This window comes from Hemitrygon akajei, chromosome 20 (genome assembly GCF_048418815.1).
Source record: "Hemitrygon akajei chromosome 20, sHemAka1.3, whole genome shotgun sequence".
Lineage (NCBI taxonomy): Eukaryota > Metazoa > Chordata > Chondrichthyes > Myliobatiformes > Dasyatidae > Hemitrygon > Hemitrygon akajei.
The window spans coordinates 22,079,722-22,092,640 of NC_133143.1; the positions used below are offsets into that span (position 1 = coordinate 22,079,722).

The 12,919-nt window shown below is 38.5% G+C and overlaps 1 protein-coding gene across 3 annotated transcripts in view; it reads right to left on the bottom strand.

Moving 5' to 3' along the window:
* The window catches only part of nup153 (nucleoporin 153), a 58,524-nt gene that overhangs the window by 23,918 nt on the left and 21,687 nt on the right, over positions 1-12,919 (bottom strand). For 2 of the 3 annotated variants that reach the window (XM_073024003.1, XM_073024001.1), the window contains 8 exons: positions 12,075-12,221; positions 10,970-11,025; positions 10,737-10,857; positions 8,108-8,242; positions 6,320-6,412; positions 6,050-6,125; positions 5,830-5,958; positions 2,430-3,032 (listed from right to left, as the gene is read on the bottom strand). In XM_073024003.1, the coding sequence (XP_072880104.1) occupies positions 2,430-3,032; positions 5,830-5,958; positions 6,050-6,125; positions 6,320-6,412; positions 8,108-8,242; positions 10,737-10,857; positions 10,970-11,025; positions 12,075-12,221 (1,360 nt within the window). The remainder of the gene's footprint in view (positions 1-2,429; positions 3,033-5,829; positions 5,959-6,049; positions 6,126-6,319; positions 6,413-8,107; positions 8,243-10,736; positions 10,858-10,969; positions 11,026-12,074; positions 12,222-12,919) is intronic. The other variant, XM_073024002.1, reaches the window with a different exon arrangement.

Consider the following 12,919-nt stretch of genomic DNA (forward strand, 5'->3'; position numbering starts at 1 on the left):
AAATTACTTTCATAGATTCGTAAACCCTAACCATAAATATGGTGGTTTGTATCTCTGTTAGCAGGGAACCAGTTATTTCTGCTGAAGCGATACAGTAAGATTGTTCATCAAGTTAATCACTGGATAGAGCGCTCTGCTGTGCAAGGAGAGACTAAATAAAACAATATTCTCTGTAATGTCAAATAATTAATGGTGTTATATAGTGAAGATAAAAGTAGTGGGGGCTTACCCTAAGTGGAGAATTTGGGTTAAAATCTCAGAGTAACGGAATTCAGGACAGAGATTAAGAAATATTCACTCAGACAAATCAGAATCTTGGGTTATTTTCTATTCCAATGCTCCATGTATGAATAGTAGCTGCTAACTGGCTTATTATTGGCACATGTCCAAGATATACAAGGTTCTGAAAGAGATAGCCGTAGAGATTCTGGAGGCATTAGTAACGATCTTTCAAAAATCATTGGACTCTGTCATGGTGCCAGAGGACTGGAAAATTGCAAATGTCACTCCACTTTTTAAGAAGGGAGGAAGGCAGTAGAAAGGAAACTATAGACCAGTTAGCCTAGCCTCAGTGGTTTGGAAGATGTTAAGGATGAGGCTATGGAGTACTTGGTGACACAGTACTAGGTAGGACAAAGCTAGCATGGTTTCCTGAAAAGAAGAATCTTGTCTGATGAAACTGTTGGAATTCTTTGAAAAGATACAGAGGATGCAGTGGATGTTGTCTATTTGGACTTGCAGAAGGCTTTTGACAAGGTGCCACACATGAGGCTGCTTACCAAGTTAAGGGCACATGGTATTACAGGAAAGTTACTAACAGGTTGGAACATTGGCTGATTGGTAGGAGGCAGCAAGTGGGAATAAAAGAATCCTATTCTGGTTGGCTGCCAGTGACTAGTGGTGCTCTGTAGGGGTCAGTGTTGGGACCACTGCTTTTTATGCTGTATATCAATGATTTAGATGATGGAATAGATGACTTTGTTTCCAAGTTTGCAGATGATACAAAGACTGGTGGAGGGGCAAGTAGCATTGAGGAAACGGGTAGGCTACAGAAGGAATTAGAAGAAATTAGAAGAATGTGGCAAATGAAATACAATGTTGGAAAATGCATGGTCATGCACTTTGGTACCAAATAAATAAATGGGGAGAAAATCAAGACATCTGAGATGCAAATGGACTTGAGTGCCCTTGTACAAAACACCCTAAAGGTTAACTTGCAGGTAGAGTCTAGTGAGAAAGGCAAATGCAATGTTAGCGTTCATTTCATGAGGTCTAGAATACAAGAGCAGAGGTGTGATGCTGAGACTTTATAAGGAACTGGTGAGACCTCACCTTGAATATTGTGAACAGTTTTGGGCTCCACATCTGAGAAAAGATGTGCTGGCACCGGAGAGGGTTCAGAGGAGGTTCACAAGGATGATTCCAGAATGAAGGGGTTATCAAACGAGAAATGTTTGATAGTTCTGGGTTTTCACTCGCTGGAATTTAGAAAGATGAGGGGGTATCTCATTGAAATCTTTCGAATGTTGCAAGGCCTAGACAGAGTAGATGTGGAAAAGATGTTTCCCATGACTGGGGAGTCAAGGACAAGAGGGCACAACCTCAGTATAGAGGAGAGTCCATTTAAAACAGAGATGCGGAGAAATTTCTTTAGCCAGAGGGTGGTGAATTTGTGGCATTTGGTACCACAGGCAGCTGTAGAGGACAAGTCGTTAGGTGTAGTTAAGGCAGAGCTTGATATTTCTTGATTGTCATGGAATCAAAGGTTACAGGGAGAAGGCTGGGGAATGGGGCTGAGGAGGGGAAGAAAGGACCAACCATGATTGGATGGCAGGGCAGACTCGATGGGCCAAACAGCCTAATTCTGCTCCTGTCTCATGGTCTTATATAATGAAAAGCTTCTGCTCGCATGCCATTCAGACAGATCATTCTATACATAAGCATGTGGATATAAAACAAATGGGGAGAAAAAACAGAATATAGCAGAGAAAGTATAGCGCAGGTAGACAACTGCAAGGACCACCATGAGGTAGAATAAGAGATCGAGTAGCTTGGTGTATTAAGATACAGCAATATACAAAGCTTTGAATTAAAAAGGCCAGTGAATGAAATAGGGAAATGGATCTGATGACTCGATCATCACGAATTCCGGACCAGACTCGAGAATAATTGCCTTACTTCTTGCACCTTTAATTGCAAGCTCAAGCGAGGCCTATAATGGATAACTCAGACAGCAGCCTACTTTGAATGGACACCAATCTTCTTTGACCATTAGAATAAATCCTGGAATTTCTTGCATCAAAGGAAAAGAGCAATCCAAAAGCAGTCCATTATTACTTTCTGATGCACTAGTTGAAGCATTGATAGCCTTGTGAATACTGTGAATAATTTATATATATAATTTATATATTAAAAAAATCATCACATACCTGGCTTAGCATTCTGACAGGCCACACACTTGCTGTCCTCAGCCTTGTTTTGTACAAGGCAAATGGCACAATCCCAAACTCCTTCAGGTTTCTTAAACAGATCCGCTAGTCCCTTGGAGGTACTGCTGGAAGTGTCAGTCTCGGTTCTTGTTCTTTCAGTTACCATAGGCAAAGTCAGCGCAGATCTAATTGCAGTTCCAGGTTTTGGTTTTTCACAAGCTATACACTTGACAGCTTCTGAATTATTTTGAACGAAACAGCAATCACAGTTCCAGCTATCCACTGAAGGCTTGAATTTCTCTCCAAAACCCAAAGGAGTCTCTATAGAAGCTTTGTTACTGTTGGTTGACTCAATATTAGTCTCTATGGGAGGTGATGAATTAGCAGTCTGACAAGCAACACATTTTCTAACTGTACTTTTGTTTTGTAATAAGCAGGAACCACACTGCCATGAACCTTCAGCTGGTTTGAACTTATCTCCAAATCCAAGTGTGCTGGAGTTTTCATTTCTTCCAGTAGTTAATGGTACAGATTTCACAGTAACTGGTGTACTGGTCAAGGAATTGACAGCACTTTGAGTAGAAGGCGGAGGCAAAGTAAACTCTTGGAATAGAAAAAAATAGTAAGAGGTTTGTTTACAATATTGCCGACATTACATAGGCAGGGTGTACAGCACTTATCTTAATAGCACTTGCCCAAATACAATTCAAATTTGCAATTGAAGTCAGAATTTTCCAAAAGCCTCCAAAACATGTTGTTTCACAAATGTATACACATGCACTTCTTAGAATTAAAGAAAAGGTTAAAAACAAAAGCAATACTGGAATATTGTTGTAAGATGACATGTAAATGTCCCTTTACCTGAGCAATCAGCTTTTAACCCTTTTCACCTTCATAGCACATACATTGTGGAAACACAAGGCAGCACAGTAGTTTAGTGCTATATTTGGATGTCATTATCAAACAGCAAAGTTATCTAGCAAGTACCAGAGATGGAATTTAAAACCCACAGATGCCAGAAATCTAAAACAAACTGAAAACACTGGGGGATTCAGGTCAAGTGGTAACAGAATTTAAAAAAAATCTCTCCACTGTAATGATCCACCCAATCAGCCTCCACATTGAACAGATCATCCATAATTTCTATAACCTTTACTCTTCCATCAAATATCGGTATCTCTTTCCTCTTTCAATATTCTGAAGAAAACATTCCTTCTCTGATTCCCCAGTCCACTCATGTGGGCAGGATTGGCTGACAGGGGATTTGGGGTTTGATGTTCTTGTTGTTGTTTCTCCATGTGGGTGATCTGTTAGTTTTTGTGTGAGGGAGGGAATGGGTTTAGGGTTCGAGAGTTTTGGTTTTCTTTTTGTGTGGGGGGTGTGGGTGGGATTGATGTCTTTCTTTCAACAATCGAACCATAGAACATTACAGCCTTTTGGCCCTTCTTGGCTGTGCCAAACCATTTTTCTGCCTAGTGCCACTGACCTGCACCTGGACCATATCCCTCCGTACACCTCTCATCCAGGTAACTGTCCAAGTTTTTCTTAAATGTTATAATTGAGCCTGTATTTACCACTTCATCTGGTAGCTCATTCCACACTCTCACTACTTCTACGGTTTTCTGTATTTTGTAACTATCTGCAGAAAGCAAATCTCAGAGTTGTATTCTGCACACACACTGATAATAAATTGAACTAAAAGTTGTGAAGACAAAATCTCCACCATCATTCACTTTCACTCAACACACTTTCCCATGCAAGAACATGTGATGCCACACCTTCCATTTTACCTCTTTTCTTCCCACTGTCACATCTCACTATCAGGTGTGGGTAAGCGTGCCCAATGAGGGTCACCAATTGGAAAAAAAGACGGTAAGCTACAACAGCACGTTAGTGCAAGAGGTTTTAATTAGTGCCAGGTGGAAAGAGTGCAAAAGCTGCCCAAAAGTTGTTAAGAAAATATTTACAAGTAGACAAAAAAAAACACATTTACAGATACACAGAGGCTTTCTTCTCAACACACTTTGTCTTTAACTTTTCAATTTAAATAAACCATTTACCAACTTGTCAACTTCAAACTCCACACCCATCTAGCAAAGCCAGACTGAGGGTTTAAATCTGCTTAAACCTGGCCTAGAAGAACCAGGAAATACTGCTGTCTGGGGCAGGGACAAAGATAATCATGTGACCAGACCATAATAATTATCTCAGATGCAGAAGTGGAACTCTGTAAAAAGGGATTCTAACATACTACAGTTTTATTCCTCAACAAAAGCTTTAGTCAACCCCATAGATCAGTACCCACATGCTCAGATGAATACAAATGAATAATGCTCCCCCACCAGTGGTGTTGCCTGTGTTGTGTGTAGTGTACCTGCTCCCACTAACCCAGACATTATTTTAGGACTCCCCAAACTGTCCCTTGGGTCTTTTGGAGCCAATGACATCAACCAGGAAGTGTGCCGTGTTTAGACAAGAGGTAATGAGTGTGATGGGAGGTGTTCTGCTGCCTAAAAACAGATGTAATGGTGTGAGTGAAAATAAATGAAATTGTTTGGAATGCCTGTGTGTGTGTCAAGAATCCTTATTTTTATGAGCTATAAACCAGTAGAGCACATTAACTGAATGAATTGTTTTGATTAGTCAAGCTAGCAAATTGTTTACTATTGGGGTGTGTAAATAGTGAACTCTGCAGAACAGGAAGGTAAAGTGTGTGAACTTCTGGGAAAACTAGACCAGGGACAGAATGGGGAGGAGTAACTAAAGGAGAAAAGGGGCAATGTTAGTGGGAAAACCTATCCTGTCACACCCACATTCCAGGAACCTGAACAGCCCAGCTAGTTAAAGTCCCACTTAATTTGCACTTCTTTCGATTTTAGTGTATTGCATTCAATGTTTATGGTATGGTCCCCATGCAGTGGAAATCAAAGACAGTTGGGTTACCACTTTACAAAACACTTTATTTAGTCCATAAAACTTATACAGTTGTCCTCTGTTTTAATGCTTCATCCTACTCTGACTTCCTGGTCATCATTCCAATGATACCCAAGGAACAGTACCTCATATTCCACCTGAATTCAAGTGTTTCAGTTAATCCTTTTGTTTTTAACCATACTCCTTTCATGTGTGGCTGAACTGTTTCAATTTGGGTTTTTTTTTGTCTCCATTGTTAACTCTATCTTTCCCCAGGAAATCACTTGACTTGCTGAGTGCGCCCAACATTTTCTACTATAGTTTTAAATGACCCATATTGATTTGTTATGTGTTAAAAGAACTCAAAATTAGTTACAGTAAATTATATGTTAGTTCTCATGCATATGATCAAGCAAGGCCTAAAACAGGAGTATTTACTCAGGTGAGAAATAAGATGATTTTAAATGATCTTTTCAAGAGTACTTACCAGGACGCTTTAAGATGTCCAGAACACTGCCTTGTTTCAGAGCTTTAGCAGGTTTTAATGGCCCATCACACTGTTCATCTTTTCTCTTGTTTGGTGGTGTTGAAACAGAAGGTGATGAGGTGCATTTTGCTTAAAGAGTGCATGAAAAATTTTAATCACTGACACTGTCAACTTGAGAGCTAATGTTTGACTAATGAATATATTGTAAAATCGTGTTTACCTGCATTAATGGAAGGTCTAGCAGTTACAACAAATGGAACTGATTTGTCAATCGGCTCACTGAAGGTAAATCCAGTCTTTGATAATGGGCAAGAAGTGGAAAGAGAATAGGACAGTTACAAGTGCAGCCAACATGAGCAGATACTGTTGTCATTTTACAATAGTACAAATTACTCCAAATTGCAGAAGTAACTTGGAGATTTTACTTTGAACTAATGGTACCTCAAATTATGGTAGTTTACAAAGATTTTAGCTCTACAAAATTACTTACAGATACTGAAACAGGTGGCAGATTTGCTTCTGTTGCTTTTATATTCGGTGTAGAAAAGGTAAAGGCAACACTGTTTGGACTAGATATAACTGCCTATAAATGAAGAAAAATAACATTCAAATACATGTACATCAGTTTCTAGGTTGATCTTTTCCACCATCTTGTGTGAGACAATGGCAACTGGTCCATTACAAATGTCTGGAAATTTATTTTCTCCACTGAAGGTAACAAGAATTTCATAATTACCCAATCAGAATGAATTATATGAAATATTAAGATTGCATATTCCCTCTTGCATGCAAGCTTTATTTTTAGAGTTGTCTTAGAAATCAACATTCAAATAAATGTTTGCAACAAGAGAGATTCTGCAGATTCTGGAAATCTAGAGCAACACACACAAAGTGTTGGAGGAATTCAGCAGGTCAGGCAGCATCTATGGAAATGGATAAATAGTCGAAGATCTGGGCCAAGACCCTTCATTAGGACTCAATGAAAGATCTGATGAAGGGACCAGGCATGAAACATTTATTAAAATTTACTTACATACACAAAATAAATTGAATGTCAAAGTCAACTGTTCTGATTAATAGAAATATATACGAAATAGAGAATAGGACTGGGTCACAAAAGGCCTCAAATTCCATTATTCCTTAAAATTATGGCTGATGACATCCACATAACTCAAATACATTTCTAGTGACTGACTACCTTAATCCCCAAAAATCATGTTAATCAGAAACTTCAAGGTTTCCTGTCACCTTCCCAGTTTTCTCTCTGTTGTTACATCCAACTTAATCTGACAGGCTTCAAACTTTAAAAAAAATTATGTTGAAATCTGAAAATAAGCATTTCTTTTTCCTTTTAGACAATTCAGTTTGGCAACAACGTTGTAAACCCTTACTTTATATAAACTCTTTACTTGATAAACAACTATAAGACTTTCTAGAAAACTAAACATGCTGTGGTCACATATACAGCAACTTGCATCTCAAAATATCAGTTACAATTGCAACTTTTTCTCCAAAAGAAAGGAACTTGCTCTCAATAACAATTTCTATGCCACATTCTCCATCGGACTCAAATATATTTCTACTCTTCCCTATATTTTGTATCAGCCCTGGAAAGCCATTCGATGCAGAGTAAAAAAGCATAAGTGTTAGAAACTGAGCTTTTCACTTCTTAATTTTTCTGATTTAAAAATAACACACAAGATTGATGAAGAGCTGAACTGTTGCTTGGCTATTATTCATCTTGGCAACACTAAGTTCCTTTTAATTTCATAATGAAATATGGATTAATGGAGAATGTTTAAATATTTCATTAAATGCTTACCATCATTTACATTTCTCAGGCTAATTTGCCTTCTACCAAACCAATTCATCTTTACATAGTTAGCTTAATAACTTTAAAACTTTAATTTCTAAATGAATTGATATTCTTCTCAAACTGCAAATTACAGTATGCATGACTTTTCCCTAGAGAATTTCTGACTGTGATATTACTACTAAATGTCATTACACAAGATAGAATTTCTTCTTCAAGATGTTACAAAGTTGATATTCTTTGATCCTAATGGCAAGAGAAATAAGGTATTTTGCAGTTCAAATATAGAACCAATATCCTTTTAACATTACTGAAATGAGAAAATGTCAAGGGAATTGAACAGAAAATATGCAGAAGCAATCATGAGATGTAATACCATAACTGTATATGATCTGCATTCAGTGAAATGGCTATTTTGTGAAAACAACCAACAACAAAGAAAAGCAACATGCAAAACCATTCTACCTTGTTAGGAAGAGGTTTTGTTACTGCTGGTGTTACAGGTGATGGTGGTACAGGAGAGCCAAAGTTGAAGATTGGCAATGCTGTGGTTTTAATTGGTAAAGATACTTCAGGAAGTTCTGGAGCTGGGGCTTGGACCTGCAGAGGGCACAGGACTGCAGTTACAATTTTAATACACTTTCACATGACAATCTCCAAACAAACTGCAGAACTAAAACACAAGTAAAACCACATCTTAAAGTGTCACTCATAAGTTGTACATTGACTCTGCAGAAAGTTCCCATCACTCATGTTGAAAAGCTGGAGAGGACAGTTAGTACCTTCATTAAGAAGTGTTTGGGCCAAGATCGCTAAGTAACATCTAGCTGTATGGCAAATGAGCTCTGGAGTTGCCGCTGACTGAAGGGTTCAAGTGTGCCAAGTGAGGCTTGAAATGACTCTCAGAATTTCACAACAGGGAGAAAGTGGTCCAGCAGAGTTAGTAAAACAGGCAAAAGCAGTATTCAGGTTTGCAGACATGGTGGGCCAGATGCAATCTGGAAGAGGGAACTTGGCACAGGCTCAAATAGACCCATTTAGCAAAAGGCGACAACACAAAAGCAAAGGCGAGCGAGCTATGGTGGTGGAAAAAGTACAGAGACAGAGGACCAGATGAGGTATGCAAGAGCAGTGTTTCAGGCAAAACAACAGTGGACAAGGTGGGAAAATATTGAGGAAAGAAAATTCAGCTGGAAAGACATGGCAAATGAAAGGAAGAAAGATTAGCTTCCTTATAAGAGCTGTTTATGATGTTCTCCCAACTCCCAAAAATCTGAACCAGTGAAGACCCAGCTTGTCCTCTCTGTGGGAGAACAGCAGACCTCAAGCACATCCTCTCATCAAAGTAAGCCTCACTCAAGAAAGATGCACATGGAGGCAAAACTAGGTCCTCAGATGCTTGGTATCCAATGTGGAGAAGCAAAGGCTGAACAACATCTCTAAGCCCAATATGACTGGAAGAACCACCACCCCCTGTGTCTGGCAAGGACAGTCAGTGCCACCTTCATTGACATGGTATGGTTGGTGTTAGGCATACTGGAGCCTGGCTGTCGACCTTGACAAAAGGCTAATACTTCCCCCGGAGGTGGCCACTATCACCCTCAGACCAAATTTGGTCTTGTGGTCCAGCAGTCTGCGAGGCGTATGAGTGGGAACATGTAAGATACACTGAGCTGGCCACAGATGCTAAGCAGTGTGGTTAGAAGGTGCAGATTTTCCCAGTAGAGGTTGGCTACAGAGGATTTGTAGCTACTTCCGTGGTCAGGTTGCTAAAGGGATTGGGAATCCGAGGCCAGGGCCAGTGGCAAACTATATAAGAACACTTGGAGGTAGCCAAGTGAAGCATCCACTGATCTTGGATGAAGAGGAGTAACAGCAGCTGGGTCCTAAAATGACTCATGGATGGCCAGATGTGAAGAGGATGCACCTGGGTCACCATCGCTCTGTTGAGCATTCTGGAGATGTAGTGGACTTACATTGATGAAACATCCAAGAAGAGGGGGTACCCACCTGATGATCCCTCGGATGCATTTGCCACCCACCAAACCCCATCTCAAGATCTCTGTGCTATGAACCGAGTTAGGATCTGCTTATCAAAGGGATTGAAACAACTGGTTCTTTGGGCTCAAACTGAAAAGTTGTAAACTTTTTGTCCATGTAAAGTGAAGTTTATATATCAAAATGGACAGGGAAGAAAATGTTACATGAATCATTTCATTAAAGGTTCCTGATAGAACAATGCCTACTGGAAAATGTACAATTGTAAAGCTAACAAAGATGCATGCACATTCTAGAAGTCTGAGGCAAAAACAAAACAGAAAATGCTCAGAACAACCAACCAGGTCAGTACAGAAAGACAGACAGTTAACATTTCAGATTGATTCATCAGTATTAGCAAGGTAGAAAGCAAACATTGTTTATGTTGCAGAAAAAAAGGAGAATTGTAAATTATAAAGGAGCTGTCAGTAACAAGATAGAGGATAACAGACACTGAATGATACAAACATTGATGTTAACCGAGTGAAGGTTTTCCTATCACAGCAAGTCTGTCTGGAGGAGATGTAGGAGGTGAATGAAAAGAAGGAGAAAAAAGATTCTGGATCTGAGATATAAAACAGTTCCTAGAGTTTTTTTTTTGCTTTGAGGTCTATGAAAGCCAGGCTATTCATTACTACATTTGAATGAACACAAAACACAAATTTCACCAAGTCAATAAATGTGAGTTTTGTTGCAATCAAAATCTTCTAATACTGAATATTTTAATTGAATATTCTCCAATAAATCCATTAATCCATGGTTCCATTCACTGCGTATTAGCACAGTAAGTTTTGGAAATAAACTGCATGGGGAAGCTCAAGTACAGAGCTACACATTTTGTACCATTCATGATCCTAAAGAAATTGATAATTTAGAAGAGGACCAAACCAATATTGCTCTTAAAAACAAGTTAGGAACAATGCACAACTAGAAGAAAGGGAAATCTCTACCACTTAATAGTTAAACAACACAACTACTTGCACAGATTTAGTGCTAATACACAAAACACAATAAAACATAGCCAGAATCTGGTAACATGGAGACAATTTATTCTAACCTCCTGAGCAACTCTTGATGAGTAATGCCCCTTTTCTCTCTTCATTTTTCCTCCAGCTCCTCCAGACACAAGGCCATTGGTTGCATGAGAAACAGTTGCTTGATATGAGCAGCTGGTATCACTATAAAACAAATAAACAAAAGGAGAATGCTAGGGAATAACTGTCTAGTGAATGATAAAATATTTTACAATCCCTATCTGACAAAGTAATGATGCAATTGCAGGCAATGTACCTTTTTGCTGATTGAAGGCTTACTTCAGGTGGGACAGGCGACTTCTCCTTTGGTCTCTAAAATTACAAATGGATTAAAATTGTTTTTGCTTTATTTTTAAACTATAATATTTAAGATGTCTTAATAGTATTATTATTATTCTGCAAGGCTCAAGCCTTCATAAGTTTCTGAATGACAAAAACAAAACACTTAATATAAATGACAGCTATAATTGCTTCTATTGGCCTGGAAAATGCACAAGCATTGAAACTTGAATGGAAATCGTCAAGAATAGAAACGAACCCAGTGAGGTATCACTAAATTACCATTTAAAGAGCACTAAACAAAGTCCACTAGAAAAAAAACTATATTTTACATTTTGTGATACTTCAGAATTTTCCCCATTCAGAGTCCACAAAACAGTCACAGCAATAAATCATAAACACAAGAGATTCTGAGATACTGGAAATCTGGAACAACACACAAAATGCTGGAGGAACTCAGCAAGTCAGGCAGCATATATGCAGGGAAATAAACAGTCAACATCTTGGGCTGAAATCCTTCCTCAGGACTGGAAGAGGGCAGAAGCAAGGGGAAGGAGTACAAGCTGGTAAATGATAGGTGAGGGGGAAGGTGGATGAAGTAGGAAGCTGACAGAAGGAAGAGGTAAAGGGCTGGAAGAAGAATCTAATACAAGAGGGCAATGAACCATGCAAGAAAGGGAAGGAGGAGGGGAACAAGAGGGAGGTAAAGTGATATTTTAATTGTGCCACTGGCTCAAACTTCAGAGACAGAACATTAATTACGTGAGCAATCAAACCAAAGTACAGAGTGATTATTTGTTTAAAGCCCAGATTTTTTTTCCAGCTACCTTCATTATCAAAGAGGTAGTTATAAGAATTATTTTATTCAGATAATAGTAAGAAAAAAACTGACAAGTGGGAAACAATGACTTTATGCAACAGAAAATGTTCAATCCAGAATGTGGCTACTTCCAATTACTGCAAATTAATTTACTTCAGTGGCCTGTATAGATTAGAACTTGAAAAATTAATGAGTATTTAAATATAACTATTAAAGCTATTAAACAAATGACATATGGCTATTTCAAAAGTTTATGTCTCACATTGTTTCGGATTTCAGTCCTGTTGATATGTCTATTACTCTGCCATCCAGGGGTCAGAGACGGCTTGTAAAACATGGATCTATTTGCAGCTCCAGAAGCAACTGTAGGTGTCTGAAGTTTCTGGACAGGAGGAGACTGGGTTTCTACCTGAAAAGAAAAGCAGGAATTTAGCCATGTTTGAACTGCAAGTCAATTAAATTATAATATTACCTTTGCAATAAACTAGTAGTCATGAATTAAATGCTGTTGCTGTAAAAGTCTGAACGGACCAAATAATTTCTACAAATCGAAAAATGCACTCACAAATTAACAAAAACACATTTGCAATACAGAAGCTGCCCTTCTACCACTACCCAAACCCTTCTCATTCCTTTAACAAATCAAGCAGGAAATTAGTTTACTATACACACAGCTCAGTATTGTATGTGGTCAATTGAACTACTTTTGCCCAGTAACAGCTGTATGTACTGTCAACTGTCGCTCTGTCAGTATTGTGCTTTTGCATTTTAAGCCAATTTGGTGTTTGATGCTACTGTTCTATTCCTGATCATAGCTGAAGCATTCAACATTTTATGAACACTGTAGAGCTTTTCAAGTAGGTAGCTACACTAGCACAATATCAAAAGATGATGCTGAATCAGACGTTTACAATACCAAAGTTAAAAAGAAAACGGGGTGAAGCCGCCACAATCAGTCTGTTTCTGCTTATGTACAAAATAGATCATTCAACAATTATACATAATACAAGATAACACGGTATTTTTCTATTCCATGTGTTCCTTTAATAAATTTATGCCATCAACGTTTGCTTGACAATAATGTTTATTGGTAAATTCAAAGTAAAT